General features: G+C 41.5%; 1 protein-coding gene across 4 annotated transcripts in view; it reads left to right on the forward strand.

The window, feature by feature from the left end:
• PRELID2 (PRELI domain containing 2) overlaps positions 1 to 26,304 on the forward strand; it is a 102,388-nt gene that overhangs the window by 65,778 nt on the left and 10,306 nt on the right. For 3 of the 4 annotated variants that reach the window (XR_006268986.1, XR_006268988.1, XR_006268987.1), the window contains exons 6-7: positions 7,878 to 7,947; positions 12,688 to 13,581. Coding sequence is in view for 1 of the 4 variants with exons in the window: in XM_043465113.1 (XP_043321048.1) it covers positions 7,878 to 7,937 (60 nt within the window). In the remaining 3 variants the exon portion in view is untranslated. Of the gene's footprint in view, positions 1 to 7,877; positions 7,948 to 12,687; positions 17,105 to 26,304 lie in introns of those variants that run through there. The other variant, XM_043465113.1, reaches the window with a different exon arrangement.

Here is a 26,304-nt window from a genome sequence, read left to right on the forward strand (position 1 = left end):
GACTAAGTAAAAAAATTACTGCTAATTATATCTGACAGATACATATGAACAAGGCATATTTTGCACAAAGTCTAAGGAAAACTGAAATTATATACAAGTCACATTTAAAAAAAATTAAAAAAGAAAATACACTTATTGAGTCACATTGGAGTGTGGGAGACCAATGACTAAAGGCCTTTAGCCACTAAAAGGTTGATTTCAAGTCAAGGATCATTTGCAAATGGGCAATATGGAAAAGGCTCTGTCATCTTTCATTGTGATACTTGATCCAAGGACAACTCCCTAAACTGGATGGGCCACTTTCATGTCTTTGGTGAGAGTTTCTTATCTGGACTAAATAATATAGTGTCCTTTGCAAGTTTTTAGATTTTTATTATTTGGGGATATATTCTTTTCCTTTACAAATCTGAGATTAAATATTCCCCTGAAGAAGAGAGGAAGATTTATAATGTGAAGCAGAGACATCTTGAATTATTGAATCAATTTAATGTTCTGCAGTTACACCTAAGAATTTTGAGTTACTTATCAAAATAAAAATGAATCTTACTCAAGAGTTTAGTAGCCCCTGTGGGAAAATGATACTGAAGTCATACAGTCTGTTTGGATATTCCTACTTGAAAAGCATTGTATTTAAAATAATTTGTAGATGTGATTAAATATTGATTTGTGTATTAAGAATCTTGTCATTTAGTTTGGATGCAGGGCTGAAATATCTGATTTCTATATATATCAGGCTTTTTGAGCAGGATCGATAGGGAAAGGAAGAAAAACTCTTGCTGTGTACCCAACATCATACTAGGTGCATGCAGTCTCATGAAAACCCTACAGCCCTCTGATGTTCTAGGATCCTGAATCCTGGACTCTTAATCCTGGTTGTTGTTGTTGTTTAGTCACTAAGTTGTGTCTGACTCTGCATCCCAATGGACTGCAGCTCACCAGGTTTCCCTGTCCTTCGCTATCTCCCGGAGTTTACTCAAACTCATGTCCCCTGAAGCAGTGATGCCATCCAACCATCTCATCCTCTGTCGAACCCTTCTCTTACTGCCCTCAACCTTTCCCAGCATCAGGCTCTTTTCCAGTTCTTCACAGCAGGTGGCCAAAGGATTGCACTGAAGCTGAAGCATCAGTGTCAGTCCTTCTAGTGAATATTCAGAGTTAATCTTGATTGTCTTGGATGAAATCAAGATGATCATTGGACGGCAGATAGGAGGGTAAAATGAGCCAACGCAAATAAAACACTCAGCACAGTGCCTGGCACACAGTATGTACCAGGACATTTTAACTCTTAACTGTAGTCTGCTGTTATCCCAGTTTAATAAATGAGAAATGCCAAATATAAAAGCCTCAGAATAAAAGATACTTTATTGTGGAAAAGATCTTTTCCTGGAGAAGCATTGAGCAGTGTTTCTCTTACCGAATGTGGATTCCTCCCTTTTTGTCTCTCCCTCCCTCCCCTTCCCCTTTCTCATTCCTTCCTTCCTTTTCTGCTGTTGAAGTGGGATAGAGGCAGATTACCTGGAGCCTTCTAACCATGGTAAAGAAGGTGAATTTTATTATAAAAGCAGTGGAACATTGAAGTAGGGGAAGCAACATTTTCTTATTCTGCCTTTTATTGGTACTGTTATGATTCTACATAAAGTAAATAAAAAGATTCTGGGAAAGTTTTATGTAAACCAACTTAAATAAGTTGAGAACCAAAAGAGAAGGGAGGTTTTTAAAGTAAACTTGCTGCATATGTTCTTCTCAGGAGGTGAGTGGTTTTATAATGTACATTCAGCACCTGGGATGACCTTGCTTTCTAGCTCCTCGTGGCTAATCCGGATGCTTTAGGTCCCATTTTCAGTCCCCCATCTCTACTATCAGCTCTTTCCACAACATTCCCTCCCTTTTATCTTTCATACTTCTATTCCTTCCTTGTTTTTGTTTTTTTTTTTCATTTCCTATGGCAACTCGTATTATCCTGACCTTTTACCACACTTTCTAGGATGCTAACCACTGGGCCAATCGCACTATAATTCCAAACTAACACTCATCAGCCTGGAGTTCAGAACTAATCAGTTGATCAGCCTTATGATTCATAAATATTGAGCATGTATTTTGTGCCAAATTCTGCACTAGACAGTGAAGATTCAAATGTAAATAACTGTTGTTCCCTATCTCTGAACACCTTCTCATCTAATGTGGTAGCCTTGTAAACCGATGATTAATTGGTTGGATGATAGATTCATTCATTCAGTAGACATTTACTGCAGGCCTTCTGTGTACTGGGCATTGTTCTTCTAGGGGGTCACAACTTGTACAAGACAGACAAGGCTCCCAGCCTTATGGAATTTGCATTCAAGTGAGATTAAATGATCACGAAAGAGATTTAGATGAGTAACTATTTACTGAGTATTTACCAGAAGCTGGGTACTCTGGTAACCAGATCAAACATTGTGATTTTGACTAATTCTCACAAGCCTATGTTACTACCTCATCCCCCTTCAAAGATGAGACAGTTGATGCTTAGAGAATCTAAGTAAAATGCCCAAAGTTTCACAGTTAAATCGGACTCAGTCCTAAATCCGAGTGTTGTTGCATAATTACAGGGCTATTTGTGGGATGTTGTACGTCCTTTTGTCTCTTCCAGGAAAGAGCAGAGCTGAGGTGGGAGGAAGGGTGTGTGTGAGCAGGTGGTGGTGGGGGGTGTGGAAACACGGGAAGTGTAATACTCGCATTCCTGCTGCATCCAGTCCACCTCCTCCCCCTTCAGGAAGGCGGATGCTTAACCGCACAGGCACTGACGTTCCCGCCCCCACGCCTGGTGTTAGTCCCCACTCTGCTTGACAGTCCCCTCGCTCTGTATGTGACATTCACAGCCAGGCTTGGGTCTTGTTCAAACCATTCATCTTCCAGCAGCTTCTCTAGGTCTTCCCTTCATGCAGGATCAGTCTCTACTTCCCTTCTTCCATTGAACTTTTTTTTTTTTTCAAACATGGTAATGCTTCTCAGAGGCTGTCTTATTTTTTAGTTATTTTGCATTCCTCGTAATTCCTCCCAAGAAATTGATGACCCTTGAACAGAAAAATCATGCCTTACCTGCATCTCATTCCTCACAGCATCAGTGCAGTCTTTTATATACAATAGGTGCTCATACTGTTCCTGGTACTTATTCCAAAGCCATGATGCACAAGAAAGCTTTCTTTTCAGTGGCGGGAGGAGAGGTCTTCCAGTGCTTAATCTGGTTATCGCAGTACCTAGCTTCTGGTTAAACACTAAGTATACAAATAGTTATTCTTCATCCAATTATGACCAATCTTTTATTATTGTGATAATTAGGTGAGCAGCTCTTTTGTTAAGAGCACCCTCCAGATGTGTCTTTTAGAACTGCTTTGGAACTTTGTAATTTTTTTTTAGCTGGTGGGATCTTAGTTCCCTGACCAGGGATCAAACCCAGGCCTCTGTCAATGGAAGTGCAGAATCCTAATCACTGGACCACTAGGGAATTCCCTAAGGACTTTGTAATTTTCGTGAGGTCTGATATTCCTCTCTTCTGCTCTGCTTGGACCTTCCCTTCACTCTGTCACACTCACAGCCAGGCTTGGGTCTTACCCAGACTGCAGCTTCTGCAGTCCTCCTTCATGCCAGCCTCCTCAGGACCTCCTGGATTTAATCAGAGCTTCTAAAGGAAGCATCTGTTTGATAATAAAATAAATATACTGTCTGGATCTAGCCATCTTTAGTAACTTTATCTGCCTCCTCTTCAGGCAAGCTTTTCATTTTCTGTAATAATCAGCTTTCTCAAACGCTCTGAGAATGGGGGAATTTGTGAAGTGTTTTGAATTTGAAAAATGCGACTCTGGGTCTCCTCGGTGGGGACCCGGCTGGCCAGCATGGCCCTGGAATGAGGGGGATGAGAGTGGGAGGGCTCCCATGTCTGTACATTGGCAAATAGAGAAAGATGGCTTGGAAACAGGGGGGAAAATGCTCAGAGGGGAAGGAAATAATAAAATCAAGCTGCTTTATGGCTTATCAGTCCAAAAAGCTTTTCAGTTAAGCTCTATCTATAAAGGTGGGTCCAAGTAATGTTTGTTTTGCATTTCAGGCATTATTGTGTGATAAGTGGTGTAAATTTAGCCCCTTTAAGCCTGATCTCTTGGGAGTTGGATTTTAAGAGACTTAATTTGAAAGGACTCTATCGATTGGGTTTTGATGTGGTCCCTCCTTACTAAAGAGACTACTAAATAATGGCTGGGCCTCCCTGGTAGGCCTTTTTTGTTTTTAATTCATTTTATGGGTCTCTCTATTTGCCCTTGTTCTCCACCTTCTATTTCTAACTGTTCTACTTAAAAAGACTGAAGTGATGTGAAAGAGGGGGTAAAAGGGAAAGAAAATCAACTGTCACATTGTAAGCTTAATTGATTCAATAAATAACGTCTTTCAATTCCCAAGGCAAACCCCAAAGTCTTCACTTATGTCAGCTAGCTCTCGGCTCAGTAAATGGTGGCGTTCTTAATTTAGACAGATGGGAAGAGTTCACCGGTGCTCACTTCTAAGGAAGGAGTCTGCTTTTCTGGTTTTAAAGACATACCGATTAGACTTTGGGGCCCACTCTATAAAAAGAAGCTTGCAACAGAATTAACATGGCTGTTTTTATTCATCCTGAAAAGAGAAGGAAGGCATTTAATTATTGTTCAGGGGTTTGTTGAACCAAAGAGGGAAAAAAACAACGAGACAAGGGGAATGAAATCTACTAGTCCATATGTTCCACACAGGCAGGGACTTAGATTTGTTCACCATTTACTCTCCAGAGTACATGGGCAGGTGCCCAGTAAATATTTGTGAACTGGTTCTGTTGTTGAATGAGTGAGAGCAGAATTAGTTTAAATGTCATTCCACTTGTTGTTTCATCCCCAACCCCTCCTTTCCCCTCTAATTAAAAAGGTAAATAGCTCTAAGAGTATGTGCTGTATCTTCAGAAATGGTTAAGGACAATTGTTTCATCAGTGTCTGGAGGTGGTATCCAGCTGCTTTTTTTTTTTTTTTTTCTTTAACAAACTCTCATACTTGAATGAGTCGTGCTTCAGAACCACAGGAGGACTGTCTGCAGACTCCATGCTCCAGCCTTGGAAGTTCAGATTGTAGGGATCTGGGTAGGGCTGGGAATCTGTATTTGCTTTTGTGGGTTCCCCTAGTAATTCTGGTTTAATCACTGTTTAGTCAGCCTCCGGGTGCCCTGAACTCTCTGGTCTAAGTGATGCCTGGTAACAGTGAGGAGCCTGAGGTACCCAGCAGAATGCTCAGCAGGGCTCCTGGCCCAATAGTCTGATGTTTCAGTTTGCCCCATACTCCATACTTCTCGGCATCAACAAGATCCTTTAGTTAATATTTCTTGCTTCCAAGATAGTGACTATATTTGTGGTTCTGGAGAAGACTCCTGAGAGTCCCTTGGACAGCAAGGAGATCAAACCAGTCAATCTTAAGGGAAATCAACCCTGGATACTCATTGGAAGGACTGATGCTGAAGCTGAAACTCCACTATTTTGGTCATCTGATGCAAACAGCTGAGTCATTGGAGAAGTCCCTGATGCTGGGAAAGATTGAGGGCAGAAGGAGGAGAGGGTATCAGAGGATGAGATGGCTGGATGGCATCACTGATGCAATGAACATGAACTTGGACAAACTCTGGGAGATGGTGAGGAACAGGGAGGCCTGGCATGCTGCAGTCCATGGGATTGCAAAGAGTCGAACATGACTGGGTGACTGAACAAAGCAACAGCAGCTAGAAATCTGAAGGACCTTTGGAAACCTCAAGGAACCTCAAGGAAATGTTAACTTTTGTTTAGTGTACTTTCGGTTTTGATGTTTAGTCACTAAGTTGTGTCCTATTCCTTTGCAACCCCGTGGACTGTAGCCCACCAGGTTCCTCTGTTCATGGGAGTTCCCAAACAAGAATACTGGAGTGGGTTGCCATTTCCTTCTGCAGGGGATCTTCTCAACCCAAGGATCGAACTCATGTCTTCTTGATTGCAGGCGGATTCTTTACCATTGAGCCACCAGGGAAGCCCTCAGTGTACTTTAGTACTCAGTGTATTGTGTTGTCTTCTCTAGAGGTGCGTTCCCCTCCTGTGGCTCCGAACAAACCCCAAGTAGGAAGTCCCTGTCTGTCTCCTGTAGGTCCTCTCAGTGTTTCCCAGCCCTGCTTGACTGTGGGAAGCACCAGTTAAAGATCCAGCACTCTGGGGTCTATGAGAGTCCTCTGAAATCAAAGCCTTACTGCGTGGGGCCTGAGGCCTGCAGTTTAAGTTAGTGGTGCTCGTTGTTATCCTCCGTCCTGTCCCTGAGTGCAGTCTGTCCCATTTCTGATAACCCAGCTTTGAATTCCTTAACATTCCAGTTCATAATTACATCACAACCCTGCCTTTCCATCTGAAGGTTTAGCCTCTGATCTACAGAACTTGTCCTTCAAGAAGGAAAGAGGGAGTATCTGCTCTCTTCTTTCCTTCAGGGTAGAACTTGACCAGCTGAGGTGGATGGGCCGGCAACTTGATGTGTTCAGCCTTGGTGTGAGCCTTGTGATGTTAAGGGGTGCCCCTGAAACCAGAATTCAGCATCTGTGTTCTTCCTCTGGCTTTATTATTTAATAGCTGTATAATATGGGGGAAATGACTAAACCCTCCTTGAATTTCTGTTTTCTTCATCAGTAAAATGAAGGTTAAACAAGGTTGGGCTCTCGGACACAGGCTCAGATGGAGATTTTTGTGCAGAGGGTAGTTGGAATGGGCTCTTGGGAACAACTCTTTCGAGGGAGTGAGGGAAGCGGGCAGAAGGTAACCGTGAACTGCAGTGCAGTCGTGATGAAGGTCTCAGCTGATCCCATGGGGAGCTGTGGCAATGGGATACCCTTCCGAGTTGTCCCAAATTTACACGGGGGGCTGGGTCTTCCTTCCTTATATCGGCCAGCCATCCGATGTGGGCCACTCCTGGAGAGGGGCATGACCTTAGGTACCGCAGCTCCCTTTGGCTGAGGGTAGTTGGGTGCTGGCAGCAGCCTGTGGTGCTGGCAGAAGGGGGAGGATCTCCGTAGTCCACCTTGTACCCACCACCGGATAACGGCGCACCAGATAACGCCCATGCAGACCTTGGCAGCGAGTCTAGCACTTGTGTAAGTATTGAGTAAACACAGGCATAGCTCCTTTTATCACACCTCACAGACACTGCACATTTTACAGACTGAAGGTTTGTGGCCACCCTCCATCAAGCAAGTCTTTTTTTTTTTTTGGCTGTGCTGGGTCTTTGTTGTGGCATGCAGGCTCCTCTGGTTGTGGCTTGTGGGATCCTAGTTCTCTGACCAGGGATCAAACCCATGTCCCCTGCATTGGAAGGCAAATTCTTAATCACTGGACCACCAGGGAAGTCCCCAGGCAAGTCTTTTGGCATCATTTTTCCGACAGCATCTGCTCACTCCATGTCTCTGTGTCACATTGCAGTAGTTTCTGACCTGTTCATTGTCATTGTACCTGTTACGGCGATCGGTGATCTCTGATGTCACTGGTGTAGTGTTAACTCTCACCATGATTATTCCAGCTCTGGCAGTGCCACTTAGTAGCTGGATCACTTTTCAGTAAGTCGCTTAAATTGCTTTCTTATGTTTAAAATGGAAGATTCACAGCTCTGCTCTGCCTGTTTCCCCAAGTAGTTCCAAGCACATGTGGAGATAATGTAAAAGAAATTGCTGAATGGAATATTATAAAAATGTGAGATATGACTACAAGCCTACTTTTCTGAAATGAATACATGGCCATTGCTTGGATTCCTTGAAGGGAAAGGTTGTGATAAATGTAAAAGTGCTTGTCCGTGAAATGTGGCATTTTGATGTTTCTTTCTTCTCTCCCTAGGGAATTAGAATAATGGAGATGCTGCTAAAGGAACAGTGTGGTGCCCCCTTAGCCGAATAAAGAATCACCAGTGAGTACCAAAAGCAAAATCAGAATTATTTACTCAAGCCATGTCTTCATGCTTATAAGCCTAAGTATTATGCTTCAGCCTCCCTGGGCTATTCTTGCTGTATGTTTCCCAGTTATACTCACAGGAGGCTTCTTGCAAGTGTTTTGTTATCTGTTCTACATACCTTTATTTGCTTGGTTCTTTGATTTTCAGAGCAGTTTTGTACTACGTGCTGGGTTGCAACTGCTCTTAGATTGTTTAAACTGCTCAATACAATCCGCCATGATTGCCACCCTCAAGATATATAGCATAGGTTGTAGAGACTGCAGTTCAGAATTAACTGAAGCATAATTTTATTGTCCCAAGAACAGTGAAAGCAGGGGTTTAAAGCTGTATTTGGAGCAGGAAAAAAAATAAGAAAGGGGCATGTTGATTGACCAGTGAAATACAGATATTTCATCAGTTATGTGTACTCCAGCCGATTGGGGGTGGCTGTCTGAAATGCTATTGAGGAGGATCCCAAGGCCCGGAGAAGAACTCTCGGGCTCTGGATAAGAGTGTTGTGATTGATTAGCAATGTCTACCATGGGCAGAGGATGGAAGAGAGAGTACTTGTGCTGGAGCACATGCCACTTTTGGGGCAAGTGATGTAGGGTTAACAGATAAGCAGGGGGATTTCAGAAGTACTTCCTTTTCATTTCTTTAAGTTTTTATTATCTACACAAGGAGAATGGCATGCTTGCTGGGAAGGGCAGAACAAAGTTATCTGAGAGACTGAAAGCCTAGTATAAGTTAGTGGATTTGCATATTACACGGTTTATTTGACTTCGATTTTTAACATCTGAGAGAAGGTAGAACCTTTGAGTAGAGCAAACATTGTCATGGGTAATTCAGAATTACCCCAAAGTTCCTTATGTTGGCTTTAACCTAGAGTATACATGGTCTTGTGTAAACGACCTGGTCTCTAATTTTGATATCCAATAAAATTTGAGAACAGTTAACCAAAGAAGAAGCAAAAGGAACATTTGTATACAAGAACCTCAGCATTCAAAGCATGCTGGCCAGGCCTGTGCATGAGGATTGGAGAATTATAAAGGGTTTCTGCTTGTTTGCAAGTTTGACTCCATTCTGATGAATATTAAACCTCTGTATACTTAACACACACTGATATATACTTACCACACATCTGTTTATTCCTGGAACAGATAAGCAAGATAATTTCATCTAGTGAAAGCCTGGCACATGGCAGGTGCTCAAACAATGTTGGCATGGAATCGACATGTGTGCTCCCACATCTGCTCTGTTCTTGGGAAAGTTGTGGAGAATAACTTGGCCACATCCCCCTGTTTTTCCAGACTGGCCTCTCTGTGAGGCTTTCAAAGCACCTCTGGTGCTTGTGCACTTGGGCACAGAGCCCATCTTACCCTGCAGGGTGGAATCTAAAGTCAGGTTAATTAGAGAATGAGGAACTCAACTTACAACTATATATTGGTTTTCAGACTTTACATCAGTGATTTGGAAACTTCAGTGAGTGTCAGAATCACGTGGAGAATTTGGTAAACACAGAGTGGTGAGTCCCACTCTGAGTTCCTGATTCAGGAGGTCTGGGCGGAGCCTGGGGCTTTGTGCTTCTGACCAGAGTCCAGGGGATGCTAGTGAGGCTGGTCCAGGGACCACACTTTAAGAACAATTGCTTTAAATAAGTTCCCATCTTGGAGTTGTAGACAGATGACATGCAAGGACCCTGCAAAAGCTGATAGCTGGCGTTTTGAAATTATTGTGTACATCTTCCATCAACTTTAATCAGAGGAGGAATAATTTTCTGTGTGTGGCTTTTCCCTGATTTTAGCATCTCAGCCTCTTCTTATTTGCCACTTTTATCTTTTCTTCCCCCTCCTTGAAGGTTGACAGGCTTCACAGTGGAACAAAGATGACTGAAAAGGGTTGAGACTCAACAACACCTCATGTTTGAAATCGTCAGCTTGTGGTTTTGATTTAAGGTTATAGTGAAAAAGAGGAAATTTAATAAGCATTACCTCCCATCTTAAATGACTCATGTTCTTGTTTTTTGGTTTTGGTTTTACTGTGGTGGAAAGCTAAGTCATGAACTCGAGGTTTTTTGTTCTTTCTAAAAAGCAACCAGTTCTCCTCCCTGAAGTGAAGAAGTTGAGGTCTGGATGCTATGAGGAGTTGAGTGCAGGAGAGCTGCAAAATGTCTTTAATGCAATAGAGTTCCTGAAGTATTTACATAGCTCAGACTGCCATCATTTATGACCAGTTCTCTCAGGAGCAAATATGAATTAAGGACTGTATATTCTTACCACAGGGGTCTACAGTCACTACAAATTAGGGGCTATGGCCAAGGCTTTACGCTTTTTTTTCAAAATTGGCTTCATTGCTCAGTTAAATTGCCTTCATCAGCACAATTAAATTGACTAACTTCAGTGTATGACTCAGTCAGTCAGTTCAGTCGCTCAGTTGTTTCTGACTCTTTGCGACCCCATGAATCACAGCACGCCAGGCCTCCCTGTCTATCACCAACTCCCGGAGTTTACTCAAACTCATGCCCATTGAGTTGGTGATGCCATCCAGCCATCTCATCCTCTGTCGTCCCCTTCTCCTCCTGTCCCCAATCCCTCCCAGCATCAGGGTCTTTTCCAATGAGTCAACTCTTCGCATGAGGTGGCCAAAGTACTGGAGTTTCAGCTTCAGCATCAGTCCTTCCAATGAACACCCAGGACTGATCTCCTTTAGGATGGACTGGTTGGATCTCCTTGCAGTCCAAGGGACTCTCAAGAGTCTTCTCCAACACCACAGTTCAAAAGCATCAATTTTTCGGTGCTCAGCTTTCTTCACAGTCCAACTCTCACATCCATACATGACCACTGGAAAAACTATAACCTTGACCAGACGGACCTTTGTTGGCAAAGTAATGTCTCTGCTTTTATATGCTATCTAGGTTGGTCATAACTTTCCTTCCAAGGAGTAAGCGTCTTTTAATTTCATGGCTGCAATCACCATCTGCAGTGATTTTGGAGCCCCCCAAAATAAAGTCTGACACTGTTTCCACTGTCTCCCCATCTATTTCCCATGAGGTGATGGGACCAGATGCCATGATCTTAGTTTTCTGAATGTTAAGCTTTAAGCCAACTTTTCCACTCTCCTCTTTCACTTTCACGACTCGGTAAGTTTTGACAAATGTATACAGCTATGTAAGCATCGTGATATGGAACACGATATGGAACATTGTGAGGCATTGCTGTTCCTGTGGTGCTGTTGCTGCAATGCTGTTGCCAGCTTATTGCTCCCACCTTTTAGCTCATTTTTTGGACTGTTTTTGCAAAATTTTGGCAAGTTTGAAATATACCTGTCTTAATGGAACTTTTTATTTTCTAAAAATTACGTTTACCAGAGTGGGAGAATGTAGGTAGGGAAACTTCCTTTTATGTGCAATAAAATGCTTCATTAAAAGAAAGGGCTGAGGGGGAGGTGAGGAGTGGGGATTAGCTCCATAGCTAAAGAGCAGAAGTCAGCCAACTGTAATCCAGAGGCTAAATCTAACCTGTGGCTTCTTTTGTAAATAAAGTTTTATTGAAACACAGCTATGTTCCTGGTCATGTTCCAGCTACAGCAGAAGCATAGAGCTGTGACATATCTTTTACCATCTGGCCCTTTAAGAAAAGTTGTCTCTCCCAGGGATGAGAGTTTGATGGCTTCTAAATTAGCATGGGGTGGCCTCCTGGTGGTGGTATGGTCTTTGTTTGGTTTTAAATGTATCATTTGATCACATCTTGCCTTTAGTCCAAAGTTAATAATAGCATGAGAGTTAACTCTGACCACCAGTTGGAGGGTGTTATTTTAAGGCATGAAAAAGCATTAAAATGATCACAATGATGACGCTAAGACACCAGCAATCGTGGTCATTAAAATTGCTTCATAAGGTTCTAGTGCACACGCATGGTGGGGTAGAAATATAGGCGTTTTGTTTAGCAGGTGCAGTAGCACTCTGATGTGGCGATAGTGTAGGTACCATGTACAGTGTACTCAGATTTTGAGCTTTGGAATGTTGCAGTTCTTAACAGTGTTTTAAAAAAGCATTCCATGAGGTCTGTACAAATGTGTCCAAGGAGATGTTGCTTAATACTTTTATATTCTACTACACATTTCAAATGTGCATAATTTAAAATCACACATAGAACCTGACCACATTGTGTAGGCTACCACCTCTCACTAACAATGCTTCCATATCTCAGTGGCATGTGTATTCTAGTTGGTGTTGATAGTTAGAAAGCTTAGAAGGTGATTTTGTCCTGAGCTTAGGTGCATAAATCTCACTAACCAGTCTGCTTGTGGTGTGCTGCTGACACATCCGTCTGATAGATTTTTGATTTCCTGTCATTTTTGCAGAAAACAAATAGCCCTGACATCTGTTTGTTCTTGCTGCTGGCAGTTGGGAGGCCGGGCCTGGTGAGGTTTGATAACATAGTCACCTTCTTTCACATGGGAATGATTAAGACCTCAGTTTTCGCTATATCTTAACTTCCCTTTGAACCAGCTCCTCTGGGTAGCTGGACTTAATAAAATGAGGTGCTTGCTTTGTTCGAAGATGATTAGGAGGCAGAAATGCAATTTCTCTAAGAATTATCCATAGTGATAGAATTCAAGTGGCTCTTAAGAGTTGCTTCAGAAAAAGCGGGCAAATAAGCGCTGACCGTGAGACATGTTCGTTAGGTGGTAAAGCCTGTTTGCTTTCTCTTGCAGGGAAGTCGTGCTGTGTCTACTGCTTGAGCATATTTCCTCGGACACAACACATCCAGAGACACGGATTTAGAGATACAGGTTTAAGGATGTGGTGTTGGCAGCTTAGAGAAGAGGAGACCTTCCTGCTGGCACTTGACGTGATCCATGCCCCTGGGAGTCGGTCCCACAGAGAGACTCTTGTGGGGCTGACACCTTCTGGCTGATTCTTAATGGCACAAGCTCTGCAATTTTACAAATAAAGAAAAGATCCCAGAGAAGGTGATGTCCATAGAAAAAATCCTGGAGAAGCTGATGTCCATCCTTCATCAGGACATCCTGCTGATTGCCTGGTGATGGTGTCAGGGCAGCTAAGGATGGGCCAGAGGCCTGGAAAGTACTGAGTGTTTCTAACTTGTTCTCTGCATCATGGCTCATAGAACTCACAAGAGGATGCTGGGGCAAATAAAGGAGTTAAACCTGATACGTGATTCTTGGGTGGCCCGAAACAGGCAGAAATACACCAGGACTATGTTGAAGTTAAGCCATATTCATAGAAATGTTGAAGAGTCTCAGAAGTCAGGAGCGCTTGACTTTTTCTACCCAACAATACAACGTACCTGCCACCAGCATAGCTTTTATAATGCGAACTGATTGGTCCTTAACACAACCTGGAGCGGGCAGGGGGGCTGTGGGCTATCATCTTGGCTCCTTCTAACTCATTCTGGGATGTGGAGCAGATCACGTGACCTCTTCTTTTCTTTTTTTTTTACTGGGCAAATGGGGATAATCGGGCACAGATCTTTCTACTTGTGATGATTTTACCAGGGTGTTTGGTGTAAAAAGCTCAAGTCTGGGAGCCAAACTGACAGAAGCAAGTTTGAATATACGCGCAGCTCCCAGCAGCTCCATGATCATGTACGTAGTTTAAAGTCTTTCTGATACTCATTTTTAAAATTATAAAATGGGGTTATAGAGTTAACCTTACGAGGTTGTTGGAACAATTGGACAACATGTGATTAAGTGCCTAGCATGCTTTTTGGTACACAGAAGTAAATAGAAGCCATTATTATTATGTGAAACAGTTTTGGAAATGTGCTTTTCCAGTGTAATGTAATGTAGTATTACTGTTTGAAAATTAGATGATGGTAGTTTGCGTTTCCTATGATGGGAAGCCAAAATGTAAGTACGCACTGTCTACACGAAAGCTTGAAGAGAGGCAATAATTTGCAATTCCTTTTAAGATAAAAATTGGGCCATTACTGGAAAGTCTTGGGGAAATCTTTTTTTTTAATGTTTAAAAATTTTCCATTTAGTGCACTGGTGAATTTCAGAGGAATTGTATCTTTCTTCCTTCTTCTTTTTTTTTTTTTTAAATACAAGCCAGCCACTGCGGGCTCCTCTTATGGTATTTGAGCTGTTTGTGCTGCCTGAGTTTTGTGTCTCAGGATAATTTCCCTTCATTTCCTTAGTGTTTCATTCTTTGGTTGGGTTCAGAGGGAAAATGAATAATGGAAATCGGAACATGCTTTGACCTCCTTTTCCAGTTTGTAAACGTAGGATTTTGGAATAATGGCACATTTCCAAAAGTAAAAGCTAATGTGAGTTATCATGGAGGTGAGAGGTGGGAAACCAGTATTTGGAAGTTGATGTTAGAATAATCATTACTTTGGGAGTTCCCTAGTGGTCTGGTGGTTAGGATTCCACACTTTCACTGCCATGGCTTGGGTTCAGTCCCTGGTCAGGGAACTGAGGTCCTGCAAGCTGCAGGGTTTGACTAGAAAAAAAAGAGAGAGTAAATGTAACACTTCACATTCAGCAACTTGCATTCCCTGAAGGCAGGAGTTCTCAGCTGTTTCTGTCCATTAGTACCACGTGGGAGCTTTCTGCAATCCTATCGCCCGGGTTTCATCCCAGCCCAATAAGTCAGAGTCTCCAGGGGTGGATCCCAAACATCAGCTTTTTTTTTTTTTTTTTTTATAAAGCTCCCTAGGTGATTCCAGTGAACAGCTAAGGACACAAACTCTACAGTGATTTCTAGGTGATTTGCAGGTGTTATCTGATTCCTTTTTTAACACCTCCAAGGTAGCAAAGCGTCTTTGTAGCAGGAATTAGTGTTAGAGTAAACACAGAGAGACTGACTTTAGGCCTTAATTCCTCAAAGCTGGGGCGGCCGATGCAAATACCTGCAGGGTCTGGCAAGTGATCTGGTGCGTGAAGCAGGCTGGTGGACCCTAGGGAGACCCCAGGAATATGTGGCTGGCCAAAGGTGGGCAGCTGACACCCAGTTCAGCACACTGCTGCCAAGTGGCTGGTTTTTCTAGTTCTTCCAATTTCCAATTTTCTGGGAAAGGATAGAATTTAAAAAAAAAAAAACTCCCAATTTTTATGTGTTGGCAACGAATTCAGGATTGTTTAAAACATTGTGCCGGCCAAACAAAACATGTTTGCCGGTAGTTTCCAGCCTTTGCTTCAAGAGTGTTAAGGACCAGCTTAAACATCTCAGCCAATTTTTGAGAGATTTGCATTTCCTGATTCTGGATGTTAAGCTGCTCTCTGCCTGTCCTCCAAGACTGCTTTCACGTGTATTTTTCTCCCCTTTCCCGAGCCGTCCTCTGAACTCGCATCAGACACTTTTCTTCACTATTTTTTTTCCCCGTGGGCATCCATTACTTCAAGCTTACATATATGGCTTAGAAATCTTCTGTTCCTTTTAAAATTAATTAGGGCTTGTTAAATTTTTTTTTTTTAATTACATGTCAGAACGCTTTCCCTGTGATACCACATTTAGAAGTCCACGTCTAACTTGACTGTCTATAAAATGTCAAAACCAGGAGTGTAGCCTTGTGGGCACATTAGCAACATGAGTGGGCAGGGTTAACTCCCAGACCTGGCCAGTCTGCTCCTGGCCTGGTTGCTGAACCTACACGTGAAGGTGAGGCCGTATCAGAGTGATTCTCAGGCTTCTGCTTGTACCAGAAATCCTTGAGGAGGTGGGCTCTACTGCAGGTTCCCAGGGTCTGCCCCAGTGATTCATGAAATTTCAGTTGGGACTCAGGGATCTGCATTTTAAAACAAGTTCACCAGGAGATTTGGTTGTGCTGTTCCACAGACCAGATTTTGAGAAACGGTGATCCAGGGAAGGTGTTTGTGGCTTGTGTGTCTATCGTGTAAGAAGGCTTTATAGTCGATTGGGCCCACTGATGAATACAGGTGAGCACTCAGGACACAGTATCAAGCTCTCACGCACAGAGAGGCTGACTTAGGCCACCCCTACATGATTGAGGTGCTTTCGCTATGAATGAGCTTTTGTGGTTTCAGTCATGTGGATACAAAAGGTGCTATATTCTTTTGATATAAATTGCTTTGTGTGTTTTATAAGCAGTATTGTGTAGTGATATCTCATTTATCAGACATCATGGGTACATGGCATAGCCGACTCAAGGTTGTTCTTTGTTTTTTATGGACTGTGATTGCTTTACAATGTTGCGTTAGTTTCTGCGGGACGGCGTTGTGAGTCGGCCATATGTATGTGTATATCCCCTCCCTCGGAGCCTCCCTCCCATTCCACCCCTCTAGGTCATCACAGAGCACTCAGCCGAGCTCCTTGTGTTACGTACCACTTCCAGCCAGCTGGCTGTTTTACACGTGGTAGTGTTTATATGTCAATGCTATTTTCTCAGTAAGGTTATTCTTTTCAGTCGCACATCTTTTTTGCTCTCATTCAGCCGTTTACGTGGAACTCTTAATTTAGTATCTGTTTCCCTGCTTTTGTAAACAGAATCGACTGAAGATAGGAATTTCATTTCAGGGTGGTCATTTATGTTTTGACTTCTTTCCGGTTCTGTTCAGGTTTGTTAAAGCCCCTCTGCTGAACAGCCCCGCTCCTTGAGGTTTACCATGGTTTTCCTAGTTTCTTCTTTTCCGTCACAGTTCCCTGTCATGTCTCCCTACCTTAACTCTGCATGTCTCTATGAACTTCCCTCTCCATTGCTACCTGGGGTTGGGTAATGCTGTTAATTGCATACTATATGTCAAGTAACAGTAAACCGGAGCCACGCGAGTCTTTGGGAGGCTTTTCTAACAGTGAAATGGATCAGTGTTGCTGTATTATTTTAGTGGCTCCACTACTTCCTCTGACTGACTTCTTGATCCTCAACTGCAGTTGTCAGATCTATGACCACACGATAATGGAGATATTGCTACCAATGATGTCCTTAGATCTGTACTCTGTGGTCTCCCCAACTCTGTTAGCGTTCTTATATATACAGTTTTATAATGTGAAATGTAAGTAGATTACAAATGAACATTTCTGTGCCAACTGTCTGTTTGGGATAAAGTGTTTTTGATTCAGTGTTACTGTGATTTAGAGCTACAAATTAGTTGTATCCCTCTGAAATTTGATCCTGTCATCCTTCTGAAATAAAGGTGTCACAACTAATATTTATGTGTGAGTTTTAATTTCTTGAGGACATCACACCACCCGGCAGAGCTTGTGTGTATCATGTGTAGCAATGATAACCTAATGTAGTAATCTAGTCCTTTTAACAATCCCAGAGAAGAGTGTTAGGCCAGTCAGATGTATTAGTCCGCTCCCTCCCCCGAGCTGAGCCATCGCTTCTCCCAGAAACAAGCAGAGGCTGCCCTTACCAGATGAGAAGATGGGTCCTGTGCTAATGGAACAAAGGGCGAGGCTCTGCAGGGCAAGGAGGCGTGAGGCACAGACATGAAGTCACGTGGTCCCAAAGGGGCGGCAGACAGAGCAGCTGCTTGTTGACCTGTTTGTGAGGCTCAGCTATACTTTCTGTACTTTGTTTACATGAGATTTGCTTTTGTCCTTGTATTTGTCCACCTTTTACTTGAATGTATGCAAGTGGATTTCAGTGCCTTGCTTCCAAAGTGCCCTGTCCAAGTCCTGTTGATGCCTTTCCTTTGTTAGAGCCTGGGTGCCTTGAGGGGTAGAGTCCTTGGTTGGTTCATCCAGCCCTTGTTGAACACCTACTGTGTGCAACAGAAGGGCGGGATTTGTCTTCTCTTTTGACTTGATCCAGTGGGTTTCCAAGAGACTTAACCACTTCCTTGTACTAAGAGAGGGCAGTAGTGGGCACCAATTGATGGTAAGACCAGACACGCTTATCCCTTGGGTTAATCACACTGTGATTGCTTATTTAATTAAAAGATGCAGAAAACAGCACAGAATGCATAGTGGAGAGCTCAGCACAAAATGTATATAGCTTGATGGTCCCACAGCCTCACCAGCAGCTTGCACGGTTGTGTAATCGTGTCTGAATTAGTGCAGGGCACATCGTATGTTTTGGAAGATGAGTTCTCTCCAGGCTCAGCCTTATACACAGAAAGGTGGAGCTGCCGTGTGTGGGACCACTTCCTACCCTGAGCCACGTCAGGAGTGCACCCTGACTGCAGGGAGCGATGCAGCATAGAAGGCTTTTACTTTCAGGCCTTTCTAACTACTACAACCTGCCCTGAGGACATCCCCGAATTCAGGGCTACAGTTTCAGTGTCTGGTTTCCCTGATGTCTGGGCAGGTCATACTAACTAATTCTGGCTCATCTTGAAAACCCCGGAGCCTTCACACAAGCCTTGGAGAGACTGAGGCAGGTAAAGGGGTAGAGTCTTAAGAAAGACAGACCCAGTGCGATGAGGTCTCTGAATAAAAATTAACTTATAGAAACAATTGAGAGATTTAACTTAAAATGCAACATTTCTTACATTCCTCAACTGCCAATTGGAATCCCCTTGGAGCTTCAAAAATTCTGATGCCTGGATCCCACCCCCAGAGATTCTAGGCTGCAGCCCCTGCGTCAGGGTTGCATCAAGCTCCCTAGCTGATCACGAACAACTGCAGCGATTCCATCAGGATTCTAAGTAATGTGGTTATCCTTAAGCTGGGAGAAGGAGTTTGCAATATGAAAACTTTTTTCTAATATTTTGCCTGTGTGTGTGCTTAGTCATGTCTGACTCTATGCAATCCCATGGACTTTATAGCCCACCAGGCTTCTCTGTCCATTGAATTTTCCAGGCAAGAAACTGGAGTTGGTTGCCATTTCCTCCTCCAGGGCATTTTCCCTACCCAGGGATTGAACCCATGTCTCTTGTGTCTCCTGCGTGGGCAGGCAGATTCTTTACCACTGCGCCACCTGGGATTTTAGTCCTTCAGAAAAATATAATTCGTTGTCTAAGAAAAAGATGATCCAGTGTCTCTTAAATGCTAATAGAAGAAAAGAGAGTCTAAAAATATGCCACCAGGCACAGCCTGCTTTGTTAACTCAAAACTTTGGGTTGTATTTGGTGGAACAGAATCCCATGCAGAAAAAGGATCCCCTAACAACTCAAGACCCTTACTTGTCCTAAAGGGTTAAACGGAGTGACTGCACTGCCGGACCTTAAGATGTAGCTCTCTAAGCTATGGACAGTCATGCTGGGCAGGAGACAGCAGAGAGAAAATAGCAGTCACCATTCTGTTAAATTAAACTCCACGGAGCCATTCTCCAGCATTCTACGAGAAGGTTAGAGCCATTTCGTGCCTGCCATCTGTTAAGCTGCTGATGGAATCATTACTGCTTTGTGTCAGTGCCAGGATGAACTTTTAGATCCTATGACAAAGGAGAAAATGCTAACTGTTCAGTTGCATGCTTTTGTTTTCCTGTCTTGAGTTTAGGTGTCTCCCTAAATTCAGGAGTCCATCAGTTATTCAGACTTTGAAATGATTGCCTTGCCAGTTTCTTTAGAGGTTTAGGGGAAGTTATTTTTTGGGCTGAAACTCCTCTGTTATTTGTGTAGTTTAAGGATGGAGTCATTAGTCAAAACCAAAGTCATTCTTGTCAATCAGTCAAAAAAATTTTTTTTCTGTGGTCCTCAGGACACGAAGTCTCCAAAAAGCAGCCAGAAAGAATTCAATAAATGAATTATCCCAGTGTAACATTATGGTAAATGGAAACGGGATTTGGGGCAAGGAGGGGAGAAATGTACAAGGTCATACCAGTCACTGATTAGGTTAGGGTGACTGCAAGGAAAACTTTACTGTCTTAATTTCTTTCCCAAATGACATTTCAGAGCTCGGGAACATAGCATGGAGGTTTAGAGCCTTAATTCATTTGGCTCTAATATTTTTAAAAATATTTCTGAACGTATCCACAGATACAGCAGAAAAAAGTTCAATGCAGCTCTTCTGGTATCTTGGTGGTTGGATCTAAAGCTTTGAAAAACTTGGAGTCACAGCTGAGGCACTAGATGGCTACGATTTTTAATTACAGTTTTAAATTGGATTAAACTATGCATCAGATTACAGTTGGAACCATTCCAGTATGAATAGTAGTCTTTTTGTATGTGTGAAGTTAGAGTCAGCATTGTAACTTGTTTCCTTAGGTGTTAATTGTTCTGTCAAGTTCTATGAGAACCATTTTGTCCTGAAAGAATAAATGGTCACAATGGTTTGGGGGCCTTATTAAAGGCAAAGATTTTGCAGCGAAGAAATGGGGAGTAGCAAAGTGTTAGCCAGTCCCTCTGATCTGCCTCTGAAACCTTTTCCTAGGGGTATCACCAGCAATTCTCAAAGCACAGTATGTATTTGTACTGGGAAAATATGGCCATCTCTCTGAAGGATGTGTGGAGCTGAAAGATAGAAGGGCAAAATACTCCTCTTAGCAAATTTCTCTCAAAGATTTGCAGGAAAAAAAGTTTTTCTTAAATGTATAACTTCATGGAGTGTGAGATTGCAATGGATTCTTAATTTTAACAAAAGGAGACATAAGACATCTTGCTTGGGACCCTGCTTCGCAAGCTGCATTGCACGTGGCAGGTGTTATATTAGGTTGAATATAATGGAAGTACTGAAGGATGGCAGCTAGATATGCTCAGTCTTATAGAAGCACTTGCAATTAGTACATCCTCAAAGCTTGGTGGCTCAGCAGTAAAGAAACTGCTTGTGAATACAGAAGACGCGGGTTCCATCTCTGACGCTGGAAGATCCCCTAGAGAAGGAAGTGGCTACCCACTCCAGTATTCTTGCCTGGGAAACCCCATGGACACAGGAGCCTGGTGGGCTACAGTCCATGGAGTGGCAATAGAGTTGGGCACGACTTAGTGACTAAACAACAACAAATCCTGCAGGGCCCTGTTCTGCTGGTTAGAGGTCCCTTTCTGGAAAAGTTGGAGAAACCTCATGGGAGACACCTCTGACCCCCAAAACTGCCAGAACCACTTTGCCCCTGAGTCGGCCTTCCCTCCCAGCAGCATGGCCTTTGCCTGCCAATATCTTGTAATAGAAAACATGTCAAATACCCAGGAAACTTGCCTTCAGGGGCATCACAGATTATTTTGAGGACTGAGTTAATGAAGAGCTCTTGGTTGTTGAGAAGGAAGTACGTAAGTAGAAAGAGCCTTTACTGACTATTAAACTTTAAATTATTTTTCACTACATTTTTTTTTTTGAGGAGAGTAGTCATGTTTCTACTTTTGTTCAGAGAAAACGTAAGTCAAGAAAATTTTATTTGTCAATATAATGCTTTAAACATGCTGTTTTCTTCTAAACAGAGGCAGTTCAGATGCAGCTATAGACCACAGCTTTCTCTAACTGGGCTGTCTGTAGTGTTTAACCCAGGGTGCTTGTTAAAATCAATAGGAAGGGGTGTAATTAGTCTTGATGGGGTAAAATAACAAACACAGGGAAAAACTAATGAAGCAGTGTTTTGATTCTTGTAATTATAGTGGTGCGGCTGTTTCTGCTATCGTGAAGCTCTTATCATTTCCAATAAGAAAGCTCTTTTCTGGTTTATAGATATATTTTAACTGTCATGTAGATGGAAATTGTATGGCAGCTGCTAGCAGGAATAACCTTTATTTTTGTTTAAAAAACCACATGTTTCTATTGAGAATGCCAGCTTTGGTATTACCCCAACTTCTTTGTTGAAATGACACATCCTGGTCAGATCTGAATTTCCCTTCACAAAAGTGAAATTTGACAATAAATTTGGCGTTAGATTAAAATACAAGAAATCTGATTGGCTTCAAATAGAGCCCAGAGGTTTAAACTGGAGTCCTAGTTATGCTCTGTGCTAGCTGTGTGCCTAATAAGCACTCTGGACTTCATTTTCCTCATATAGGATGGAGTAGTAATAGGGCCTATTTTATAGGGTTGTTGAGAGGATTAAATGAGTATAAGACATGTAAAAACAGTTGGAATGGAAGAGTGCCTGGCACATAGTAAACACTCAAGCAATCTCTAGAAGAGACTGTGGTATTAATTCTTTAAGTATTTGGTAGAATTTGCCAGTGAAAGTATCCAGGCCGGAAGATCTTTGTTTTAGGGAGATTTTAAATTACAAATGTGATCTGTTATGGAGCTCTTCGAATGTTCTATTTCATACTGGGTGAGTTGTAGCCTGCGATTTTTGAGGAATTGCTGCATATTGTATAAATTGTCAAATTTTTGTGTGTAGAGTTGTTCATAGTATTTTCATATTATCTTTTTGATGTCTGCCTGGTCTTTAATCAAATGCTCTGTTTGTCAATTTTATTGATCTTTCCAAAGAGCCAGCTCTTTGTTTCACTGACTTTTCTGTATTGCTTTTCTGGTGTATTTTACGGACTTCCGTTTTCATTATTTCTGTCTCCTGCTTCCTTTGGGATTATTTTGCTTTTCTTTTGAAGGTCTTAAGGTAGGAATTTTAGATTATTCGAGACTTTTCCACTTTTCTAATATACACATTTAGTGCTATAAATTTCCCTCCAAACACTGCTTTAACTGTGTTCCACAAATTTTGATATGGTGTATTTTCATTTTTATTCAGTTCAATATATTAAAAAAAGAAAATCTCTCAAGACTTTCTCTTTGACCCATGGATTATTTAGAAGTGTGCTGTTTAGTCTTCCAGTTGGGAATTTTGTAGATATCTTTTTGCTTTTGATTTTAATCTCATTACACTATGGTTGGAAAACACACTCAAATGGTTTCAACTTTTTAAATTTACTGTTTGTTTTTTTTTTTTTTCCTGGCCCAGAATGTATAAACTATCTTGGTATATGTTTCATGGGAACTTGACAAGAATGGATATTCTGCTATTGTTAGGGGAAGTGTCCTACAAATGTTGATTATATCCTAATAACGGTTGATGGTGTTGTTGAGTTGTTCTGTATTCTATCTGATGTTCCATGTAGCTGTACTATCAATTGTTGAGAGAAGGGTATTGAGCTCTTCAACTACAATTGTGGATTTGTCTGTTCCTCATTTTATGTCTATAGATTTTTGCTTTACATGTTTTATAACTCTGTTCTTTTGTACATAGACTTTTAGGATTGCTATGTCTTCTTTTTGGATTAATCTTTTATCATTTTATAATTTTCTTTGCCCTGAAGTTTCTTTTAGCTAGAGTACCTCTAATAGGAGTGCCTACATTTTTTTTTTATTAATGTTACATTTTAAGTGCATTTCTTATAAATAACATACAGTTGGGTCATGTTTTTAAATCTGTTTTGCATTCTCTGACTTTTAATTGGTGATTTAGATCACTTATATTCAATACAATTATTGACTTATTAGGGCTTAAGTCTTCCTTTTTTTAAAGAAAAATTTGTTTGTTCTTTTTTGGGGGGATGCCTTCCTTGGGGTCATTCAAACATATTTTAGAAAATTTGTTTGGTTTATCATGTGGTGTTTTTGAGTGACTCTCTTTGGGTAACCTTTTCTTTTAGTGAGTACTAGGCTGCCTCTTTCCTGGTCCTCTGCCTAGAGAGAGAGGGCTTTTATTGTTTTTATCTGCTTTTTTTTTTTTTGGTCTGTGCCTGTTGGCATTTCCAGGTTGCTGGTTTCTTCAGCACTCAGTCTGAAATATATGAGTTACAAGGAAACTCATTGTTGTGGTGGTGTTTGGGCCTCAAGTTGCCTACTTGATTTGTCTTCTTTCCTTCACTTGTCATAGTATTCTTGTTTTTTTTTCTGTAATGTTCAGGGATTTAAATTTAGTACCACTGACTTTCTTTTTTTTTTTTTATAAGTCCAAAGTCATTGTGCTCCTTCCTCTACTTCAATCCTTCCTATCTTTCAAGTCTCAGGTGAAGTGGCATTTCTGGGAAGCTCCTTCAGAGCCTAAGCTAGCTCTGAGAGAGCCTAAGCTCACCAGGCGGGATCTCCATTACCCTTTCACATAGCATACTGCACTTCTTCCTATAACTTGTTCAGGTCTGTCCCTTCCATTTGACAGCTCTGAGGGAAGGGACTTGGTCCCGTCTGGAATAAATGAGTAACATCATCATTTGTAAAATGAGGGAGTTGGAATAAATGAACTTGGAGATCTTCCATCTCTCCTTTTCCTTTTCTCTCCCTATTTTCTCTCTTTCTCTCTCCTTTTTACCCCACTTCTCTTCCCAAATTGTTTCCAAAATAGAATCGCACCTGAAATCTTCTCCTTCTGTGCTTTGTCAACATTGTTTTGTTTTTCATGAAAAGCAAAATGAAAATTTTGGTCATCTGTTAGATGAATAATGACATCTTCCTATGGTTTAGTTTGCACTTACTTATTTGAATCCCAGGGAATCCATACCATTTATCCATCCATTTATCCATCCTGTCAGTAAATATCAAACATCTCCTGTGTTCCAGACTCGGTGGAAGAAGGTGTTGGAGATAGAATAGTTCACAAAATAAAGACTTTGCTCTCATGGAGCTTGCGGCTGAAATTTTTTCATATTATTATTATTTACATATCTTTTGTGAATTGCATCTCCAGATTAGTTGGTCATCCACATGCTACCCTCTCCTCTTTTTCAGTATTCACTTAACAAATATTTTGCTCAGGAGTATGAGAAATGTAAAGTTAAGAAAGTCCATTTCACAATTCACTTAGCATCTATTCTGCCTCACCAGTTCATACATTCAAACAAAAATGTTTTTCTCAAAATACAGGTCTGAGCAGCTTACTTGTCACTATATTGTACACTCAGTAAAAGGTTTTGTTTTTTTTTTGAAAAATAAAGGCCAAAATGGTTGTGATTTTTGGCATTTTATTTTTATAATAAATGTGTGGCCTCACTGTGTAGCAGCAGTTTAATACCGTACATTGCAAGAGGGAATTGAGCAGTTGGATTTAACGAAACCATTTTAAACAAGGGCCAGTTGTGGTGGTAAGTTGTATTTGCAAAGGACCCTGCCTGGATTTTAATTTGTCATCTTACTTTACTTAAGGATGATATTCGATTTGGCATTTCTCAGATGTCAGAGGCAGTGATGAAAGGTCCTGGATGACAAAGCCTGTAACATCAACAAGGTTTAAAGTAAACCCAGCATTTCTCTGAGCTAAGGTTCTACTCATTTCAGAGGGAGCATGAGTTAGCACGCGTTAGTCTAATGACACAGCTGGTCATGCTGATCACTCCATTTATTTCACATATTGTAATCATCTCTCATATCTGTAGAGGGCATGTCAGTTTATTTACTAAGCACTTCCATATCCATTATCACATGTAATCCCTGAAGCAGCCAAGTGGAGATGGTAGAAGGTGACATTCAGATGAGAACCAAAGGCTCACGGTGGGTAAGTGACTTGTCTGAGAGCACATAGATAGTAAGTGGCGAAATTGGAATCATTGTTTGGCTACGTATTTGTCATATTTCAAATGAAATTTCTTGATAATGCCATGTGATGCTGGAAACATCAAAGAGACATGTCTATATATCCCTTGATATTTCCTGATCACAAACTATTATTTGCATTTTGTCATGTCGTTTTCATGTGAATTTTATTTGCCTTCTTTCCTTGATGTGGAATAAACTTCCACTTTGACTCAGTTGATGGTTTCTGAGTGTGTATAAAAACACATCTTGTGAAAAGTCCTTTTTTCAGTTCCTTTCAAATTACCCTGTTTGACTATTCTGTTTCTTGCTGTGATTTTGACTGCTATGGTGATAGAGCCCGACTTACTTATACTAATTGTAGTTTTTTCCACCGGTAAAATAAGCTGTTTGGGTTAGCATCTGGGGAACATAGAAACTCATGTTTAGAAGGGGCTTTAAGAGCCTAAACTTTCAAATTGGATGGATCATGGATCAAGTGTTGGCTAGTAAGTCTTCCATTTACTAACTCTATAGTCTGTGACAAGTTATTTAAGCACTCTGAATTTTTTCTCATTGGTGAAATGTAATTGGAAACTATGTTTACTGACAGAAATGTTGTAAAGTAATTAGCACAGTGCCTGGCATATAGCGACCAATCAAAAAAAGTGAGCTTTCTTTCTAGATTAGGAGGTTGGTTGGCTGGATTAATGAATGCTTTCTGTTTTCCCCTAAAACATGGTGACTGATGTCTACAGCATCCTGAATAATCACTGCTAGTATACCTCACTCATTTACCTGGAGAATTCTGTTCTCAAAAATTGATCTACATGTTTTGTAAGACTTGAATTTATTCCCAAAGCAGTTTATGTTCATTGCAGTTATGACTATTTAATTAAAGATTATGTAAATAGGTATATTCATTTCCCGTTGCTGCTTTAACAAATAACCATAGACTTGGTGGCTTCAGTTCAGTTCAGTCGCTCAGTCATGTCCGACTCTTTGCGACCCCGTGGACTGCAGCATGCCAGGCCTCCCTGTTCATCACCATCTCCCGGAGTTTACTCAAATTCATG

This window comes from Cervus canadensis, chromosome 4 (assembly GCF_019320065.1).
Source record: "Cervus canadensis isolate Bull #8, Minnesota chromosome 4, ASM1932006v1, whole genome shotgun sequence".
Taxonomy (NCBI): domain Eukaryota; kingdom Metazoa; phylum Chordata; class Mammalia; order Artiodactyla; family Cervidae; genus Cervus; species Cervus canadensis.